The sequence below is a fragment of the Calonectris borealis genome, chromosome 5, assembly GCF_964195595.1.
Source record: "Calonectris borealis chromosome 5, bCalBor7.hap1.2, whole genome shotgun sequence".
NCBI lineage: Eukaryota > Metazoa > Chordata > Aves > Procellariiformes > Procellariidae > Calonectris > Calonectris borealis.
Genome location: NC_134316.1, coordinates 6,305,429 through 6,327,191, shown reverse-complemented (window position 1 = coordinate 6,327,191; position 21,763 = coordinate 6,305,429). Strand labels below are relative to the sequence as shown.

Sequence of the window (21,763 nt, the reverse complement as noted above, 5' to 3'; positions counted from 1 at the left end):
CTAAGGATGAACAAGCTCTGAAGATATCTAGGAACACAATTTTCTTGCAAACTTTGGTTTCAAGTATACTTTCCCCTAGCTCCACATTTCGACAGTAGTGACATTATATTGAGCCAAGCATTTTTTTCCATCAGCGGGGCAGACTTTTGCCATGGATTTTAATAACAATCACTTCCACATTCATCTGTACATACAGTAAATAATTAAAAGGCCTTCACCTTTATTGACTTAAACTCACAACGATTCTGAAAGAACTGCATTTTATTTTTTAAAAAATATTTGATATATTCACAAACAGAATCATTGCCTAAATTTATAATCATAACAAAATTGTAAGAAAAATAGTAGAAAATAAACAGTACTGAGAGATGGGTATTTTGATAAAATATCCACACTATTACACTAGGCAGACAAATGAACCAATGACAAAATCTTCAGACAGCGACTGTCATAAAAAGTCGTAAGCTTTAAAACGTATCTGTCCCTGAAGAATCTGAATCGTCATGTATACTACTCATACTTTGTGTTTGGTTATCTATGTTCATGGAAGGCAACTTCACTGACACCTTTGCTGCAGAAACATGTGAATTTAAATGTGGGGCAGCATCCTCTCCTAAAAAAAAAAAAAAAAGGCAGAACAAAACACATTATTTGCTGTCCATGACAAACAACTAAACTGTACTGAAGTCATCTCCATATTGCATCACTCCATGGAAATACAAAGACACAGACACCTACTGTCCACAGTTTTGAGGCATTTCAGAGAGTGCTGTTTTAGCCATCAGACTTCTCTTTATCAGGTAACAAAGGGATGAATTTCTGTGCATATAGAGACTGGGTTGTATTTACATACACATACACCATACATACATACACACATGTACATATATAATCTCCAGTAGACCGAGGACAATTTCAAATACGTATACTGGTGTTTTCCACAGAAATTAATCGAGATCCGCAGACACTGACAGTGTTTCTAAACTCCATCTATATGTGTATGTCTGTTTGCATCAAACCCTTAGAAAACATTCAGGTTGTTCAATATCACATATATACATATACAATCATACAAAGCAAAGCAATCCAAGTTGAAGTAATTGGCTACAAGTCCTACAGAGAAAAACACCCTATCAATGTTTCAGCTGCCCAAAACACAAGTGAGAAGTTGCTTTAGCTCTTCCCTATCTCCACCCCATTTCCCTGACTCATTAAGGGTCCTTCTTGCTACTCGTTTGTGGTCTATCTCCCTTCTTTCATCCTCTGACAGACTCCAGAGAAAATGTATACAGCCTCCCCCCTGGAGATGTGGCTTGCAGGACTTTACAAGCTGTATTCATCTTCCAGCAAGTCCGAGATGGCACCTTGCCACTTCCCATTCTTGCGATCTGACCCTGCCAAATGTGGGACATCCTGGGAGAGGGACAAGCCCCCGCACAGCCCAGCCACCGCCGTGCCAGCAGCCCCTGCAAGGGAGGGGGACGCGTCCCACAGAGCTTCCAGCAGCACTGGCTGTGAAAGATCACTGCAGAGCTGAAGAGTCATCCTTGTCTGGGAACCACCGGAGGGGTAGAAAACAACCTGCAGCCAGACACCAGGGATGGGAAGGGAGAAGGGTCATGGGCCAGGATTCCTGTATTTAGCCAGAGGAAGGAGACAAGACGAATCAATTCATGGAGCAGGGGGAGCAAGACATGAATCAGGCTACAGACACAGAACGAAGGAGGACAGGAGAAATGGCACTGGATGAATGCTACAACATTCACAAAACTACAGAGAGAGCATTTTGAGATTTCAGTTGTCCTTGGGACATTTATTTTAAGTGCAGCAGCTACAAGCAAAACAAACATATATGAGTCTGTGTACAACAGCAAAGGCTCTCTTAGAGTTCGTTCTTATTCCGATAAGCTATAACAATTCTCCCTTCCTCTGTGATAGACTAGGTAATTAAAACACTGTTTTCCCAATAAAACCAAGAAGTTAGGCTTTCTTTCACCCCAGTTAATTATCTACTATGTCACTGTAGTAGTAATCTGCTTTTATCTGACTTGTAGCAAAGCACGCTTCAAATGGCTAATTAAAACAACAAAAACCCACTGCTAAAATAAAATTTCATCCGGTGTTTTTCATGCTAGCACAGCAGCCAAAGCCTAGGAAGTCAAACACAAACGAGGCCAAAGACAGTAAAGCCAGTACTCGGAGCAACCTGTGCCAGCCAAGCCTCCTGCTCCTCAGGAAGGCAGGGCTCTGGAAAGGTACCAAGAGCAAAGAGCATTTTTTGTGTCCCCAGGGAATCAACACGTCACCTGCCCGCCACAGCCGCTTACGCACGTTACAAGAAGCAATGTCCATAGTTTCGCTAGACTATCCTCACTAGCTGGACAGCCTTCGTCCCCCCCAGCCCGAATCCCTCTACAAAGCACAGCTGCCAAAGTTTGGGTTGGCATGGACCTGAGCAAACCTAACACCCGAGCAGTAAGAAGGCATGAGAAATTCTACATCTTTCGAACATGATTCAAAAGCACATTTATGGTAACACCACAAAGATGTGCAAGCAATGTATGTGTTTTGTTTTTCCAGAAATACTTCCACAAGCTTAGTCTGTAGCCATGTTTGCATGATAAAAATAGGTTATTCAGAAGGGGAACTGAAGAAAAGCACAGCATTTATTTGGTTAGACATGAAGCTGACACACAGTAAAGACATGAATGTGTAATGCCTGAGGAAACTTTGTAAATCATCCTAGACACTAAAGCAACTTTCCAACACTATATGTAGTTTGATGCTTCCAAAGCTTGACTTTGTTAATAATTTCCACAGTCATGTCACATTCCATTATGTCATTGTTTCAACAGCTGTTTTCAGGTTTGTTAAAAAAAAAAAAAAAAAAAAGAAAAAGAACAAGAAAAAAGAAAAAATGGAGGTGAAAAAAAAAAGAATATTCCCTTATGCCAAGGCTCTGTAGTAACCCCAAGTATTTGATTCTGGGGTGCTGAAAGAAAGTATCATATTAGTCTACATTCTTCCTAACACATACTTTAATATATTTTACAGATATACTGTAGTTCAATTTTCTGACAGATATAAAATGCTGAAAGGACAGAAAAATTAGAAGAGTAATTCCATTTACTTGCTCCACAGAAAAGTTAGCAGGTCCTGAGTTATCTAAATATCCTTAAAGATAAGCTTAAAAATACCTGAAGTAAACATTTCCCTTTTTTTAAAGACAGAAATCTAAAGTCTTTGACTTTGTTAGATGCACACAGAAAATACAGAACCTGGATTTTCAGCGTCTTAACTGTAAAAAAATAAAAAAGGATATCCTGTTTCAGCTCCATGGGAGATTCTGCTCCATGACTGTAACTTTCCAGGATAGAAAGCTGCTAGTCCTGAAACTCTACGTTGGCCCAAAGATACAACTACTAAGTTACTCTCACATGTGCTTTATCATTATTACATTTTGCTTAATCTAACCTCGTGCATGCACAGTGCATAAAACACATTCATATATACGTATCGGGATGGGTATGTGAATAAATACACAAATACAAGCACACAGGTTTAAATGCTTGTATTCCTGTTCACATATATGTTATTTACTGATGTCTGTATCTGCCTTTTGCCATACACTGGTGATAGCACTTGTATACTCCCTGGCCAGCTCCTTCTTTAACAATGTGATATTCCATGTTATTTCTTCCCCACGTCAGAGAACAGCTCATAACCAATACTAAAACGGTTTCCTCTTGAACATTGAGCTCTTCACTGCCATAAATATGCAAATTGCAATGGTGCTTATAATCTTCTGATATGCCATAAAAATGGAATGGAAAATTCCTCCATTTACAAAGCAGTGCAGGGCAGGAAGGCAGGTAATCTTCACAGCTTTTTTCCCTCTTTAGAGGCTCTGGAAGTACTCAGTACAATTTTGTAATCATGTACTTAGATGTATTTATAAAAATTTTCCTTGTTAAAATCCAATAAATGGAACGTGTGACCTGAAGTGACCTCCAGTTCTCCAAATTCATTGTCACTGTCTAATAGAATACATTCATATAAACTGAAAACTGACACTCTTAATAAGTGTGTAAGGGTCCTTGACTGGCAGAAACTCAACAGTGACGGAAAACATCTTGGTGACCCACTGATGGAAAAGGTCAGATTTCAGATTAGAGATTTTTCCTGTTCTTGGCAATCTATAACAAATTCATGTACAGTACTAAATTTCTAGATCTTTGTTTAACAGAAACATAAAAATTAATGGTGTGTCAACCATCCGGTGACCTGTGAAGGGAATTTTTCTCTAAGAGGTACTGTCACACACAGAGTATGCTATATACAAGTGTATCGTGAATATATGTCAAATGGAAAAGGAATTAAACACACTGAAGGGAGGTTTGGTTACTAATACCATATGGCAACAATAAGAACAAAGAAAAATGTTTAAATCTTTCTTTTTAAATTTTTCTATTTGGCAAAATAAAAAGACTAAACAAGTCTGACTTTTAAGCCAAATAAAAACCATGTGCTTTAACTCCTTCAAATCGACATCCATACATTAAATAAAACTTCTATTTTTAATCTGTAAGGAGGTAAACCAGACCCATATCTTATAAGTGAAAAAAGCTATCTTCAAGACAATAAATAGGGAAGGGTTTGAAGGATCAGGACCCAGGTTATTGTTTCAGTATAAAACAAGAACCATAATTACTGTAATTACCTACATATTACTTCCTAAAATTTAAAAACAACCATCACCCGCCAGCAATCCTCCCTCTACTCTCTAACGTAACAACTGAAGCAGCTAACTTCTAGAGCAAGAATAAACTTCCAAGCATATGTATAAACAACTCCAGTGCAGTGCTCTCATTCCTTTAATAGCACGGGCTGATACGAATGGCTTGTTTCTTCTTCTGCCAGATTCCAGCTGCTTCACTTTGTTTATTACTGACTTCAAAGTTTAAAACACTGTCCTGTCCCAACAAATAACTTCCTCCAGATGGCATTATCTCAAGTCTTCAGAGCACTGGGGACAGCACAGCACCTGCAGATCTCTAACTCAGCATCTTAAAATCTTCAATGAAAGTATCTTTTTTTTTTTTTTTCTCTGTCATTCCCCCATTTTGCTTTTTCCCTACAAAGAAGATTTACATCTGGGATATAGTCACAAAGACTGTTAGCCAGGAAACAGAGTTGTCAGAAATTCTTTACAGTGGTGACTGTAAAGTAGAATACCTACAAGCCCAAAGGTAACAGAACCACTATCAGTAGAAACACTTTATCTGCTTCTCTTACCTGGAAGTAAAGATGTGAGATACGTATTTGTGCCAATGTGTGTTCGATCCATGTCTCCATGGATATCTGTAGGGTACCAAAGAAAAATTCCCTCATTTTCATACGTGGTTGTACAGGCAAGTTACCAAGTATAGCAACCCAAAAAGCAGCATCTTCAAAATCAAACTTATTCCAGCCTTGCTGGGCTAACATATACTGATAAGAAACATCCATATTTTGATGTAAGCAATTCTGAAGGCTACACCAAAAGAAGAAAATACGCTGCAAAGTCAGTCACGTTCCTAATTATAATTATATACAGTATTTCCAGTTCAGACTCATGTCTAGCTATACCCTGCATATCGGCTCCATAATTCAATGCTTCTGGAATTTAATGGCTTATACAGTTCAAAGCGGGTATGGTAAGTCACACGGCCTCGAGATGGTGAAGAATACAACGTTCTCAGGAATAAGCAGGACCATCAACAGTTTCTCAAATAATCCAATCGTTTGGACAAAATTATTCTCCATTCATTAGAAATAATAGCTCTTCCACTTTTCTAGCCTTGGCCTCCTTGAATCCTTACGCATATTTATATTACTGTGGACAAGGTGTCCTTTCTCAGCTCTGCCAGAAACAAAGCAAAAACGCTTAAGCACATGTGCTTTTTAGGGCAGGGACTCTCTTCTCATTGTGTAAATGCTTTGCTAAGCGTAGGGCCCCTGGCTGCTGCCTTCCCCTAGGATAGAAATACAGAAAGCAAGAACAAGATGCTCCGCAAATGCATGCAGTTCTGTTTTTGTAACTCAAAAACAGGCTGCCCCTAACTTAGCCGGTTTCATGACAAACAGAAAAGACTCTACGCAAACTTAGGCCAAATTTCTAGGGCCGAGTTACATGAAAGGGATAGATTTACAATTAAAACACTTCAGTTGTTTTACAGAAATGGACTGACATCTGTAGGACTTGAGCCAAAAATGTCTGGATTTAAAAGCATGAGTCTACTGCTTGAGCTGAAAAAACACAGTTTCATTCTCAAAGGCTTCAGCCAACTCATAAACCTCCATAAGTGGGCCACAGACACCAGCAGAGACAGAAAACTATATAGTATGAGTTCAGTTCAAGTTTTGACCTAAACTTGGCAAATTCCACCTTCCCATGGTGTAATGTACTTACAGAAACACTGCATACAAGCACACAGAAAATAAACATGCACACACACACGCGCTTTTCTTTTTTTGTTTGTTTGTTTAAACCCCAATGTATATCCTAGCTATAAATATTTCTGAAAAGAAAATAAATTCAGATCCCAAGTCAGCAAAGGAGGGTGGGACACAGGCTAAGCAGCTAACAAATTTTTCAAAGCAGAATATTTGAAAATGATTTTTCCTCCTCTCAAGTCTGAGTTCAAGGTTCAGTGGTTTTCCAAAACATGCTGTATTCCTACCAATAGCAACACTAAACAGAACAAAAACTAGAAATACATAAAATAAACTAGAACCAGATTTTTCAAAATCCTAACACGGAGACCGGTAGGGAAGGGCAGACAGAAAGCAGCTCCAAAAACATCTAGGAATGAGATTGCAGAGTTTACTAAATAAATATTTCCTTCTGGTGCCTAAAATCTACTCTGCTCCTTTAGATCTGGCATATTTTGCTCTGTAGAATATCTCATTGCTTAACAAATCCATTCCCCCGCCACAACTCTTGCTGCTGTTTCCCAGCAAATCACTTCCAAAAGATGTGTAATGATCTTTCCAAATAACCACAATAATGATTAATGCTAAGAAAAAATATTAAAAGTCAATTTGATTTTTCCGTACAGATGCCTGTGATTTTTGGATGTGCAATTGGCTAGAAACAAATAGTCTTGTCTTAACTTTTAAGCGCTGCTGTTTCTTGACTGCCACCATTTTCTTGAGGAGAACTGAGATGAGGGGTCTGCAGTAAACTTTGAAGCAGCAGCTTCTATTTCAAAGTAAAAAAGGAGAAAGAGTTGGTTCGTTACTGGTCCAGAGTCTTTGAAAAACACTAGGAAAATGTGTATTTTGTGCAAGGGCCAGGGGGAGAAGTAATCTCTAAAACCACAAGAGGCAACCTAGGTAAACAGCTGGTGGAATCAGGAGAATCTGACAAGTGATAATTAAAAACCTGCATATCTAATTGTATAATTAATATTTTATTTATTCAGTAGAACTAAATATCACCTACATACCAATCTTTTTATCATTTTCTGCAAAATCTAACAGGCAAATGGACAGGAAGATAATTCTAAAGTATGCTTGTATAATATATTCAGCTCTGTTATTTACACCTTCATGTTTGAGGATCCAAAAGACATTTTAATGCCGGCATCTGAAGCAAAATAAAGAAGCTCAAAAAGAAAATGGACTCGAATGATCGATAATGGGAATTCACACTAAATTCTAAGATAAAGTTACGCAGACTTCCCTCAGGATGCAGAATCATTCACTGCAACCCTAGCAGTAGGACTGGCTCCACTGAGACCTCATATCTTAACAATATTAATTGCAGCAATACTGCCTCCAGCTTATCTACATCGTACCACAGTGCTAGACATAACAGCATTCATAGCCTACATGGGGAGTGGCAAGCAAAAAAAAAAAAAAAGATCAAAGCATCTTTTTAATTCTTAAAAGTTACATGGTCTTTTTTTATTTAAAAATAATTTTAAAATAATTTACACAAGTAATTAAAGATGAATGAACAAATTCAATGATGTTTCATCACAAATTAGGGTTGCAGTGGGTTTGAAAATGAACATCTTTCCAGGTCATGCTTAAAATGAAGATGGGTGTCCCAGTGAGGGGATCCCCTAAGCAAATTATGTTCTTTTGTACGTTAGTGACTGGCCAGGATACATACTGGGTTACTCTAGAGTCCCTTACTGGCTCACAATTTTTGTTCAGATCAGCTTGGCCCACACAGTTAAATTACCAACAATTACTCCAGCATGCTGCCTTTATGCAGTCTTTGATGTGTGGTTGTCCATATCACTTGGGATGCACATAATTTGGGGCAAATGACAATCTCTACTTATCAGACAGGTTCAGTACGTTGCAGGTCAAGACTGAGCATGTTATCTGCAGTGATGCTTGCGCTGCATATGCTTACTAAGCATTGCACGCTATCCAGCCCTATTAACGCCTCAGCTACATGAGTATTATAAAAATTGTTAGGAATTACTTGTAAGAGGCCAACTTTCAGTGAATCAGTGTGAGAAGTCACAAGCTACTTTCTATCACTTAGAAGTGTCATGGGAGACCTTGATGAGCTCTCCCTCAAACAGCCAAGAGGATTTCCTGGGCAAGGAGGTTTCATCCCCTCCAGCCATGGCAGCAATCGGCACCCAGATTTGAATGAAGGCTAGGGGATGGGCACCATCAGGAAGAAAACGGAAACCTTTCTGTACCGCACGGCTCTTCAGGCAGTGCTGCAGGGCAGAATTTTCTCACTGCAAGTCATTCTTCGTGTATAATGGAGTCACTAAATGCATTCTTATAATAAAAATTTATGTAAGATATACTAAAAATAAAAAACTGTTCAAATAACAAGTGTTTTTCTAGATGACCACAAACAAAATAGCTATATTTCTCTGTTCTGAATACTTCTAAATTCTAAATATTCACATGACCCTGTGCATTTGTTTTGATGATTTTCACTTACAAAGTCATGGGATTCTCCATACGGAAAGAGTTTGCCAAGACTCCTATTACTGTACTACCATTACAAAGATCTGGCATATTAAAATACTTATACCTACAGCACAATTACTCAATTTTTGTAATTACACCTTTTAAAAAGGAGATTGTGAATGTTTTCCCCAAGAAAAAACAAAACAAGACAGAACAAAACCAGTCCTATACAGTTAGCATTTTCCAGTCATATGTTCTAATAAACACTAGGATGCTTCTACACACATTTCTAGCATACACGCCGACAAACTTGTTAAAAAGACCTCCTTTCAAGCCATTCGTTTAACAGAAGATGGCCACTAAAGGTCTCGCCATTTGTTTATCTCAATTAAAAATGTATCAGGAATAAGCAATTCTAGGAAGTTTCGAGAGGCAAGCTATTTTTCTATTAGCTCAGAAAGAATACTGTTGTAATCTACGTAAGTAAGCATATGTTAAAATAGGGAAAACATTAAATGTCTTTACTGGAAGATCTGCTGGGCGACAGCCATTATGTAAGTGCCCAGACCCTATTCTGCCAAAGGCTGTCTAAACCTCCTCTTGAAATCAGTACCCAGTGTGATGACAAGTAACGTCTGCCTCTACAACTTAATGCCCGGGACCAGAGACTTGGAAAGGTCTGAGAGTAAATATATGGGTTTATCCTGTGCTATTTTAAAGTTTGTTAAAATCTAGAATGTTTAAACTTTGTGCAATAGAGATAAGCATTCCTCCTTGGGAAAAAAAAAAAAAAAAATCCAAGAACCTTGGCCTGTTACATGGGAAAGAGTAAGAACAAAATTCCTTTGCAATACTCGGGTGAATCTGAGCTCTAAATCAGTAGAATAAATGAACTGCAGAGACGTATTGCTCTACATCTATGCTACATATTCAGCTACATATTCAGCACACCACACCACCTTCTTAACTCTCTCTCACGCACATCGCTACTGATTTTAATATGACACACACCTCCATCTCTGCTAATTGCTATAAAAAGCAGGGAAAACACTGCAGACTGCTCCCAGCAACACTGTGCCTCTTGAAGCCTTCACTACCGACCAACGGTTCCCCAGCAGCAACCCAGTGAAACCAACAACTATTGTTAGCGACCCAGGAGCTGCTCCGCACAAATCTTTGAGCAGCAGTCAAGCAATGCCTTCTGAGACACTGAGCATACTCGTTTGCATTAGGTTCTCATTTCGGCAGATGTTCTTTACCTCTGACGCTGCACACATACACACCAGAAACTTTGAAGATGCTGGCTGCATTAACTGATGGTGACAACTCCTTCTCGTATCTAGTGCCAACTTATTTTAGAAAGCGTTGCAGCACTTTGACATTCACTCTTCCCAGTTCAAACTGTTGGTGCCAAACCTGGTTGCACTCAGTTCATCAATAGCTTTCTTCATTGCTTTGGGCCACAAGCATGATTAATATAACTTATAAGCAGCCTGAATGAAATTCATTTATCAGTTGTCTGGGTTTAAATATTCCTGGCCACAGTACAGGGAAATCTGCACTGGAGAGGAGTGTGTACAGAAATCCAGTCGGCATGTATGGGAGCAGCTTCCTTGCAGAGGTGTGGGCTACCGCGTGCTGACGGGATACGACTTGTGCAGGTGAACGGCACAGACGCCTGGGTCTGTTCACCCCTCTAGAGCACACTGCAACTCCTGAATTTATACAGGGTTCATAGGAAGAGCAATTATGGAAAGCTCCTTAAGAAAGCAGCTTTTGCAAACCCTCCATATACCTGACAATGATATAAACCCAATTATTTAGCACAATCCTAATCTGCCACAATGACACCCAGTGTGTACCAGTATGAAAAGCACAAAGGCAAAAAAATCTTATCTTGTGTCTCATGGAATTTAATGGCTCCCTAGCATTTTACTTGAAGCAAATTCATTCACAAGTTCAGGAATGCTTACTCTGCAAGTATTAGATAAATCAATCTGCTTTCTAGCAGTTTCTTGCACACGCTCACAGTAAGACCAGAAATTTTAAATGCATTATCCATTATTTTCTTTCTCTCCCTCTCTTAAATTTCATGAAAGAACAGAGTCCAGAATATACTTAAAATTCAATACATATACAAGTTGGGGAATATGTTTCCCCTCATGATTACCCTGTCATTGAGTTACATGGCTACACAGCCTACACAAGAGCAGAAGAGAACAAATGCTTAAAGATCATCTTTCTTTATACAAGACTACATTTGAATGTCACTGTTATTTGATGCAATGTTAGTTTTTTTAAAATCTTGGAGGGAGAGAACGCACATGTTGTAAGGTCTCTCAGAACAGGACTGTCTCCTACCATGTAGGAAGGCTGGCAGAAAGGGGCCTGGATCATGCCTGGGGCCTCTCATTCTGCAATGCAAACCGTCCTATAGTTTTACTGCACAGGTTACGGAGTTATCCAATCCTTTCCTATTCCTTCAGAGGAGGAATAGACAGGTTAATGCAGACTCATTGTCCGTGGCTCTGTATTTTTAGAGAGCTACTTGGAAAGTGAGTAGCATAGTAGCCAAGGTGTAGCATTATTCACACAACCTATGCTTATCACGCACAGAAAGTTTCCTGGAAATGTATTCTAAATCTGATAAGAAAAATCCTCATTAGAAATCATTTGCTTGTTTAATTTTCACGTATTGAGCTTTAATGTACCATAAAAGTAAGTAATAACAACAGTGCCTTAAATAAATATTGCTTGTCTTGTACTCATTAATGTTTTAGAAGAACACAAAACTGCCTCTAGATACAGGAAGCTGCTGGAAAATAAAAACTAACCAATCATATAAACGAAAATGAGAGCTTTAAAGAATTTTTTGTTGAACACAGAGTTCAACAAAAATGTATTCTGTTCACTGTACACACGACACCAATGGGAATAAGAGCCAGTTCAAGTTCTAAGTTACCATTACTTGGGTAATAGTTTCAAGCTGCAAGGCACAGCTGTATGGGCCCAGCCAGACAGGCTATCACAGCAATGCTTTGATAGCATGGGGCCCTTAAGTGTCAGGATATAGAAAAGGCAGCAGTTGTTGGCTGTGAAAACAGTCTGATACAAACCAGATGGGGACTTACTTGATGGGCAACACAAAGGAAAACAATTGGCTCATTCAACAAAGTCAGGCCACTGCCCCAGAGAATTAACAGAAGACAATAACAGTCAACCAGAGTTGATGGCAAACAAGAAACAGCCATGTGGTTACGGTTTAAGGAATTGTTTCTCCTCAGACTAAACATAAAGTTTTGATTTCTAGTTCTTATATTCATTAATTTCAGTCTCGTTTACAAGCCCCCTCTTCCTCCAAAGTCTTCCGTATAATTCATTTATGTAGCACCAGCCTTCACACACCTACTTAAACAAGAAAAAAATTATATGACAAAGGCAGCTATATTAATCTAATGTTTCCTGAAGAATGCCAAGACCACAGACAACTTTCTGAACCGTGTCAGAACAACATTACAGATACCCAGCACACAGTGTGTTATTAGACACATTTGCATGCATATGGCAGTATATTTACTGTTCTTTTTGATTTGAAATGCATAAAGCCCAGTAGGTCACATGCTGGGTTACCGGAGTACAGATGTCTTTGTGAAGACTTCTTCTGGTTTCTTACTTAACTTTTTTCAGAAGTAAACTTCAGATCAATTATGTTACCACATAACAGTTTTGTTTGTCAGGCTACAGTTAAAAATCTATTAAAAGAGCTATTACCAAACTTTTTTTGAAGCAATCAAAAATTTAAAAATTGGCTATTTCAGCCAAAAAATTCCCAACCCATTCATTTTTAGAAGCTTGTAGAAGATTATGGTCCAAAATCTTAATTGCTCTTGCTGTTTTATTACAGGAAATATAAAAGTGACATGTGCAAAGGTATTTTGATTACAAATTACTTACAGAGATTGCACAATAAGTCAGACCTCTAAGGGCCTTCTGCAATTTCACTCTCAGACTAAAAACATCTGAACTTTCTTTTCATATACTTCAAAATATTCCCTCTGGCAGGCTCTGCACTGCAGTGCTCTACAAGAGTGTGAATGGTTGGATGGCACATTCTGAAAGACAGTCACGTACTCGGGACACCCAAGCAAGCATGTCTACAAATCGCAGCGACACGCAGATGTCCTGGATGCCTTATGAAATCACATCATCCTGGGACCCATCAGCTTCAGCCCACCACCACACATCCCCGAGCTTCGCTGCTTCTGGAGATTGCTTGATGGCTAGTTCACGGATTTCTGAACTAGCAGTGTTCCACGATGTGAACATCTCCTAAACACATCACTCGGACTTATGATGGGTACGCATGAAGTCTACTCTTCTTTCTAAGTGCTTCACTTCCCATGCAGACTTCCAAAAAGCAGCTGGGTTAAAGAACTGAATGTATGGTTCTCATTTAACAGCCCACGCTGGACAGACAGAGCAAGGGAGTTTGTCCTTGAAGAAAGTTAAAAAAACCTACTGAATTAATGAAGTATAGAGTCAGGCCCTAATTGTCATCTTAAGTGGTTCTAGCTTTTAGCTGCTGTGGTTCTCAAGACTGTGAGCATGGTTTTACTTCAAAAAAAAGACTAAAACGCAGCCTGGGCTGCATTCAAAACAACCACCACATATTGTAGGTAGAAAAGTCAGGTTTTTACTGCAGTTTCCTGCCATAAGCACAGAGCCAACACTCCAACAAAGCCGTTGTGTGCTGCGCTCTGTCTGAGCTATAACAACTCTCCGGCAGAATCATGAGGCTTATTTCCAAAAGCGCAGCCAAATTCTTGAAACCTCCAATGAAGGGGTGGGTTGTCACATCGTAGCAGAGAAGATTTTGCCTGCAGTGCTGCTATTATTAATTTTTCACATCATATATATCGAGGACAGAACACATTTTTTACATACAGCTGAAATTTTGGGTTGAGTCTCTTCACTAGGCCATTTCTAGAAGATTACAAATCTTAGGAACAGAACAGCCTTTATCAAGCCTTAACCTCAGAGATACTGGCTGTCGCAGCCATGCATTTAAAAGCAGATGAGAGAGGAGCAAAAATCTCTTTAAATCCCACATCTGCCTGTAGAGGCAAACCCCAAACGCTCTTGTAAAAATGGTTTTGGACATCGTTCGTCAGAGAACGCCTCCACAAAGGACGGCATGCAAAGGCCAGCTGGAGCACGGGGAGGCACAACTGCCCGGCCTCCCTTAAAGTCAGGACTCCAACAGGAAATGGCTCCCCCCTTTCTTTTCTCTTTTTTTTTTTTTTTTAATCAGGAAGGAAGTTTCATCTTCAGCAACAAGCATTCCCTGTGTAATCTCCCTGCTTGTCTGTCTCTAGGAGTGGGTCCAATTACTGAAATAAGCAACATGCACTTTTAAGAAGTTAATCGTGTATTTACACTGTAACTCAAACGAGTAAATATTTCCCATTTATAATTTTGATTTACATAACAGGGCACAATGGCAGCTCTTAAGTAAATAAAACAATTTTCTCAAGATCTGTAATTATGGTTTTAGGATTATAAAAACAAACTAACCCCCCCCCAGAAATTAAGCAACTGCCAGCAAATTCCATGCTTTTTACTTCTACTGAAGATACAATGGCCTGACAGGGACAGAAACTGCAGCTGTTCTACTGTCTTTAAACAAACATAGCTCTACCCAAGTCTTGCAATATGTACAGTGCATAAAACAAGGCCACGATATGCAACCCTGAGATTATTACTTTACTGTAACAACCCGAGTTAGGGTGGAGGTCTACAGGTTGACCCATATTAAGTCTAACCTACTTTGATTGCATAGTTTTGAGCCAAAACATAAATGTAATTCTACCAGACCCAGAAAATGTGAGATACACATTTTCATTGTTCGCATATGGTTGATGATTTATCATTTTGTATTAAAACTACATGCCTATCTGACATTAAAAAGAAAGAGCTAATGAAAGTCAAAGTTGTGCCATACATAAAAAGAAACAGTTACCTCCCTGTGGCCAAAGCATTGGGGGGAAAAAAATGTATTTTACAGAACTGCTACATATTTTGTGTCACACTCAACAACTTTCACTATTTAGAAACTGTGTTGTTTAGAACTGTGCTTAAAAACAGTTCTTCCTTCTTTAAAAGCAAAACATAAGTTTTAGATTAGAAAAGAACGACAACAGAGATACAAAGGCTCTAAATCTAAATTAAGTTTTTCTAGGTGTAGGGGTTTCTTCCTGAATGACAGCACTCATGATAAAAACCAGAACACAGTAGTCCACAGACAAAATTTAACCCATCTCCATCATTTATTACTGTTCCTTGCAAATGCAGTCACCAAAAGCACATTTGCAACTGGTATTTCAGAGATGAGGATTTGTTGTATTTTACTTTCAAAATTAGTTCTATAGAAGATGAAAAGTGTTTTAACCAAGTTCTACATTTGCACGTGTTATTCAACACTATTACAAAATACAGTCCCATATGCAACCTCAGCAGTGAGCAACAGGTCACGCATGACAACTTTAATCTTCACTCACCAGTGCTCTTACCCTATTTTTAAGAAGAAAGCTACTTTGGCAGACTGCATTTCTCAAAATCAGCATGTTATCAAAGAGTAGCATTACCATTATTTATATAGTATTCTTCATTTAGAAGACGTCCTAGATAACATTTACTCCATGCTGTTGCCTTCTTTCTACGTTTCCTGGGCTCCTAGTCTTAAGAAATTAATCACAGGGGCACTGGAAACATATATTTATATTTAATTATAGGCAGTCTTTGTATCACTGTATTGAGAAGCTGGTGCTGGAAAAACCTGGCCTTTCTTCAGTGCATAAAGTAGGAGGTCTGTTTACTCCTAAAGTATCTAGAAAAATAAGCAAATAAAATACTTAGGTAACGACACTGTTCAAGAGCATGAAAACTGCCAGTAAGTCAAGCCCTCTTATAATATAATAAGCAATTATATATATAATAAAATTAAAAAAATAGCATTACAAATTGACTGTGGACACCAATCATCTAAATATCTGTATTTATTGGCTAGTTAGGTTCTATTAATAATTTTACAGCTATGCCTCGCCTCTGCGAGCATTAAAATTTACAAAGCATTAAAAACAAAAAAGAAAAAAGTTTAATGGCTGAGAATGACAACTTTTGTAAATCCCCCATCTCCTTTATAAAAGAGGTTCGGAGGCACGCAGTCAGAATCTATGGGTTATTCATCACTCGCATTAAGCTACCTCCACTCGGCATATACACTCTTGTCCTAGTAATTTCTCTTCTACCCAGACACTCCCCACACAAACAGCTGGCTCCTTCCAGTTTTTATGTAGTGCTTTAAAAAGTTGAATTCAGAGCTCTTGACAACAGGTAAAGCTGAAGGGTGTCCAGCTGCCTCTGCCCAAGGATCACCAAAACTAACACAGTGCGGAAAGCAGAAGCTGTTTCTTCTGTTGCGTTGCTCTCAGAGATATACAAGCCACTGAATTATAAAGGGCAACACCTGCCTTCCCTGCCAACCAGAAAAATAAAACAAACCCAGCACATACTGAAGACAGAAAGCCTACATTTCTCCTATCGCAGTGCTATAAATGTTTCTCCAAGTTGAAATATGTGTTTGTAATACTCATTATCTTCACCTGTCACCATACAGTATCCATGCAATGTGTTGCCAGCACCCAAAGGCATCAAGACTTCCTGGTCTGATACTGATGCCTTTTATAAAAAAGAAATGCAACTTTCACACTAAAAAAGAAATGTGAGATAAGAGGCCTACTTAAATGACTGTTAATCCAAGAAAGGATGATCATCCTAGAAGATCCCGTAGTGCATCTGCCAACTGAAGTAACACAGAGTCGGCAGCAGGTCTGAGACAGCTGGAATGGTTCCTGACTCCAGCTTAGCTGGCGTTGAGGTACCAGGCTGAAAACGATAGGGACTGAGGAGTGTAAATACATCTTATTCGGGAAATTGTCTTTGCAGGCTGTAATCTCTGGCAGAGGCTGTAGCATACTGCTGGAGGTAGTAACTCCAACCGAACGCTCTGCTGAATAAGACAATGCTATTTCTTACAACACATCTTGTAATAGTGACATACTGAGGCACATCATTTAGAACAACCAGGAATCTCAGTTTAAATTCATTTGCCCTCACTGCTAATGAATAGGCATGTGAATTAAAGTAGTATCAGACCATAAAAATCAAATGCCTCTTTACAACATTATGACAGAAGATGATGTGTAAAGGGACTTCAGCCTCAGTTATATGTATATAAATGAGTAGCAGGTTCAGGAGAGACTATTCTGATCATTTTCCATGACCTACCATAACACACAGGTCACAGAACAGCTAAGCATGCTTACTTTCTAGATGCACATCAGTTCTTTCTTATTAAACCATGGGCTCAGAGCTGTGGAACCACTAATTTGTGAGAAACTTCTCCCTCCAGAGAAGAGCTAACTGGAAACAGCCCTCGGGCTGATGTAAGCATTAAGTACATGGGGAGTCTCTGTCCTTAGGTAGCTTGCCCAAGCCCATTAATTTTTTGTGTGCATCCCCCATTTATGTAAGCAATGTTTGCATGAAAGGGGAAAGCAGGTCAGCCTAGTCAGCTTGCTACCATCTGCTTTTATTCAGAGTTACTCAAGATCAGTGCCAGTGGGATCAGTGCCCATTAAGGGGGTTTATTGTGTGTGTTTATTTTTTGCTCTTTACAATGAAGGCAACAGCAATTACTGTAAGTTTGTAAAAGTGCATACAAATCATAATACACAATACAAAGCTGCTTCAGTCAGATCCTAGCGTGTTTACGAATCTTACACAGGCTGTGAGAAAGACTGCTTTGGCACAACAATTTGGCTAGACTGATGAGGAGTGTGTTAGTGTCTAGGAGATCTGAGACTGTATTTAATACTTGCTATCAAGACCATACCCTGCTTGCAATGCACAGCGACTCCAGCTGATTGACCACCACATGAGAACGTTACAAAAAAAGAACAGGCATCACATTCTAGCTTGGGCCCTAGACGGGCAAGACCTATAAATAGGTGGATTTATACAACTGGAAACTGGAACTGGTGAAAGATCAAAGGTAGACTGCCAAAGTGGAAATAGCGATTTAGGGCTCTCAACTTGTACTTTCAAACTCTTAACAGTGGATATGCAGCAGCAAGAGGTACTCTCCTCTTAGTAAGAATCCTCCTTAGAATATGGCTGGCCACTAGAGACACAAGCTACAAAAAAACTCACAACCCCAAAACCAACCAAAACCCCCTCCAAAACCTGCAAAAAAGGAAAAAATGGAAAAATATGGAAAAACATGGAGAGTAGAAAAGCTCCACAGTGGGATCTGGACAGGCTGGATCGATGGGCTGAGGCCAACTGTATGAGGTTCAACAAGGCCAAGTGCCGGGTCCTGCACTTGGGCCACAACAACCCCAGGCAACGCTGCAGGCTTGGGGAAGAGTGGCTGGAAAGCTGCCCAGAGGAAAAGGACCTGGGGGTGCTGGTCGACAGCCGGCTGAACATGAGCCGGCTGTGTGCCCAGGTGGCCAAGAAGGCCAACGGCATCCTGGCCTGTATCAGAAATAGCGTGGCCAGCAGGAGCAGGGAGGTGATCGTGCCCCTGTACTGGGCACTGGTGAGGCCGCACCTCGAATCCTGTGTTCAGTTTTGGGCCCCTCACTACAAGAAGGACATGGAGGTGCTGGAGCGTGTCCAGAGGAGGGCAACGAAGCTGGTGAAGGGCCTGGAGCACAAGTCTGATGGGGAGCGGCTGAAGGAACTGGGGTTGTTTAGCCTGGAGAAGAGGAGGCTGAGGGGAGACCTCATCGCGCTCTACAACTGCCTGAAAGGAGGGTGTAGCAAGGTGGGGGTTGGTCTCTTTTCCAAAGCAACAAGCGATAGGACAAGAGCAAATGGCCTCACGTTGTGCCAGGGGAGGTTTAGATTGGATATCAGGAAAAATTTCTTCATTGAAAGGGCTGTCAAGCATTGGAACAGGCTGCCCAGGGAAGTGGTTGAGTCTCCATCCCTGGGGGTATTTAAAAGACGTGTAGATGTGGTGCTTAGGGACGTGGTTTGGTGGTGGACTGGGCAGTGTTAGGTTAACGGTTGGACTTGATGATCTCAGAGGTCTTTTCCAACCCAAATGATTCTATGATTCTATGAAATCTGCATTGCAGGGATGAGGCAGTGGTGCCGCAGGTTAGCAGAACTGTCTGGCAGTCTGGACTGCTTTGGTTCCAGTAGGTAGTCACAAGTGTTTGAAAAGCAAATGCAATTATGAATCGAAATTTTTTAAAGAAATTCTAATAAACTTGGAAGTAAAATCCTTTACATTATTAAGACATACTTAAGAACAGAAAATCCTCAGAAGCCTCTGGTGTCTGTGTGATGTGATACAGACAGCTCATGCTCAGCAGGCACCCATACTGGGTAGCACATGAAATTTTGAGGCAAAAAGGACATACAAACTCCAGAATGTACATTGGCTGCTTTATGCAGCAGCACCACGGGTTTTCAGCTTACCAGTATGAAAAAGGGACTGGTCCCTCATTATTTGCACATTTCATATGAATGAAATACCAGGCTTAATTTTGTCATTGCCCTGAACTTTAGTTTATGATATATAAAATGCACTTTGAGGGATGCCACAGGTCACTGGATTAGATCACCTGCAATCCTTTAAAATTTAGGCTTGAAGAGGGAATCAGATGAGATTTCTGGATATTTACCTTGCGCCCCAGTAAATCTGAAAAAAGACAAGTAAAAATCCAAGTATTTGACAGTCTCCATAGGAAGTAATCCTTTAAGTACTGATCATGTCAGTTTGAATAAGTTTTTCTTTCCCCTTCCGCAGAAAAAACCTGCTACTGTGTACAGACCAGAGGAGGGACCTGGTACCGGAATACACCCTGAACCTCAGCAAAGTAAGTGTAATTTAAACACAGAAATCTGATCAAAAGGGAGAAAGGAGCAACTGTAACTGCTTTCACCTGCTTAAGTAATGAGCCTACAGATGCCAGCCTCACCTCCTGAACTTAAAACTTCTGAGCAGAAACACTCCTTAAGCCCGCACTGGAAGGTTTCCTGCTTTATGCTTTTTACTGTATCAAAAGTGCAAAATACCTCCCCTCCAAAGATTAACCATACCCACATGCAGCACGGAGCAGGAGTTGATTCTCGTGAGGACTGTACAGGGGAAACTTGAAGATATACAAAGCTGTGCAGATTTCATGATGGGTGTAAAGCATCATCTGTACAGGCACCAAGGGAAGACAAAAAGGGGAAGTTTTCTGCCTTTGCACATACCTCCCACAGCAAAAGCCTCAGCACAAGGTCAGAGAAATGCCTTGACAATGCTGCAGCAGTGAGAGAGCACTGTATCCCTCTGTGCCATTTAAGGAGGCATGCAGTAAGAGAACTAACTCTCAACATCTTAGAAGTTGAAGAAAATTGCCAAGCGAACAAAAACCTAATGCATGTAGATCCGTAAGAAAAGGTGATAACGTGGTGTGGAACTGGACACCAGAGGAAAATGACTTCTACCCGAGCATGCCAGTTGGTAGGAAATCCTGACTGCAAGGCAATATCAGCTGGCTTGATACAGTTTTCTTTAAGTATAAACTGTTTTTTTTCGGTTTTTCATTTCTCCATCTGATTACTTGGATTTAAATTAATTTAGATGCCTCAAAAAATCAAATTACATTCTAGGAGTCTAAAAAACATACCAGGGAGATTTGTGCTTCACCTGCTAGAAGTTCCTGTTATTCGTGCCTTTTGCATAAATAAGTGAGGGGAAGAAATGACAGATCTAGGAGACTGGAGAATCATTTCCCAGAAACAGATCTTTTGGGAATGGGTGCAAGGATGTACCAAGTCACATGAAACCCACAGCAGTTCTTGGTGCTTGGTTTCCCAGGACCCTAACTTGAAGCAGCAGAACACACCCACAGCAGGAGGACATCATTGTCTACAACAACAATTCTATACAAGACTTTGCCTTAAGCTATGAAAAATCGAACTTCTGTTTTAATATTTTGTCTGAAAAATAACTGAAGTAACTCAGTGGGAAAAGAAGCAACCATGGTTATAAATGGCACTTCTTAACAGTTAAATAATATTTACAAAAGCCAAGAAATTCAAAACTCCTGTTCCAAATGTACTGTAACACAGCTAAATATTGACTTACAGCAATTCGAACTAGAAACTCTCAAGTGTGGCTACTGAGGATTTTATGCAGGGATAATATGCAAAATGCATTATTATTCAGATGCATGTTTTCTAATGCATGGGAGTAACTGCTGTGGTCACGTGCAGAAAAAGCAAACGAAAACTCTTTGAGAACTAATGTTCTAAACCACTTGGAGCACCTAAAAGCTAATGACTACTTATAGAAAAGACAGAGTTTCTGTGGGAAACGCAGTTTTGCATTTCCTGACTTGCCCGAATGTAAAATATATTAACTGAATTATGTCAATGAGCCATCTGATAGCACAGGGAGGTAACTGTATAGGAAAACCAGAATCAAAATAGACCAGAAATAAGAGTTCTGAAGAAGCACTGAAAAACTTACATAAACCTCTAAGAGGACATTTGCTTGAAAAATGCCGTAATTACAGCTAATTGATTTCATGACTTCAATTTCCAAGATCTTCTCTCAGAAATTAGTCAAATTCAAGGAGCAATGTAGGCTCTGCAAACTATTCCTACCTCTCAGGTTGTGGTGGTACTGTCTACAGCGTGAAAGAATAGCTCCGTTTTGCTTCACGAGCTGCTATTTTCAGGGTGGTATGGACGGCCTTTAGCA

The 21,763-nt window shown here is 39.8% G+C and overlaps 1 protein-coding gene across 11 annotated transcripts in view; it reads right to left on the bottom strand.

Annotated features, from left to right (window-relative positions):
- Window positions 1-203: 203 nt before the first annotated feature.
- KIAA0586 (KIAA0586 ortholog) overlaps window positions 204-21,763 on the bottom strand; it is a 73,354-nt gene continuing 51,794 nt past the window's right edge. For 7 of the 11 annotated variants that reach the window (XM_075150832.1, XM_075150835.1, XM_075150837.1 and 4 more), the window contains 2 exons: window positions 5,296-5,361; window positions 204-613 (listed from right to left, as the gene is read on the bottom strand). In XM_075150832.1, coding sequence (XP_075006933.1) covers window positions 468-613; window positions 5,296-5,361 — 212 coding nt within the window. In that variant the 3' untranslated portion in view covers window positions 204-467. The remainder of the gene's footprint in view (window positions 614-5,295; window positions 5,362-21,763) is intronic. The other 4 variants (XM_075150838.1, XM_075150840.1, XM_075150833.1 and 1 more) reach the window with 1 other exon arrangement.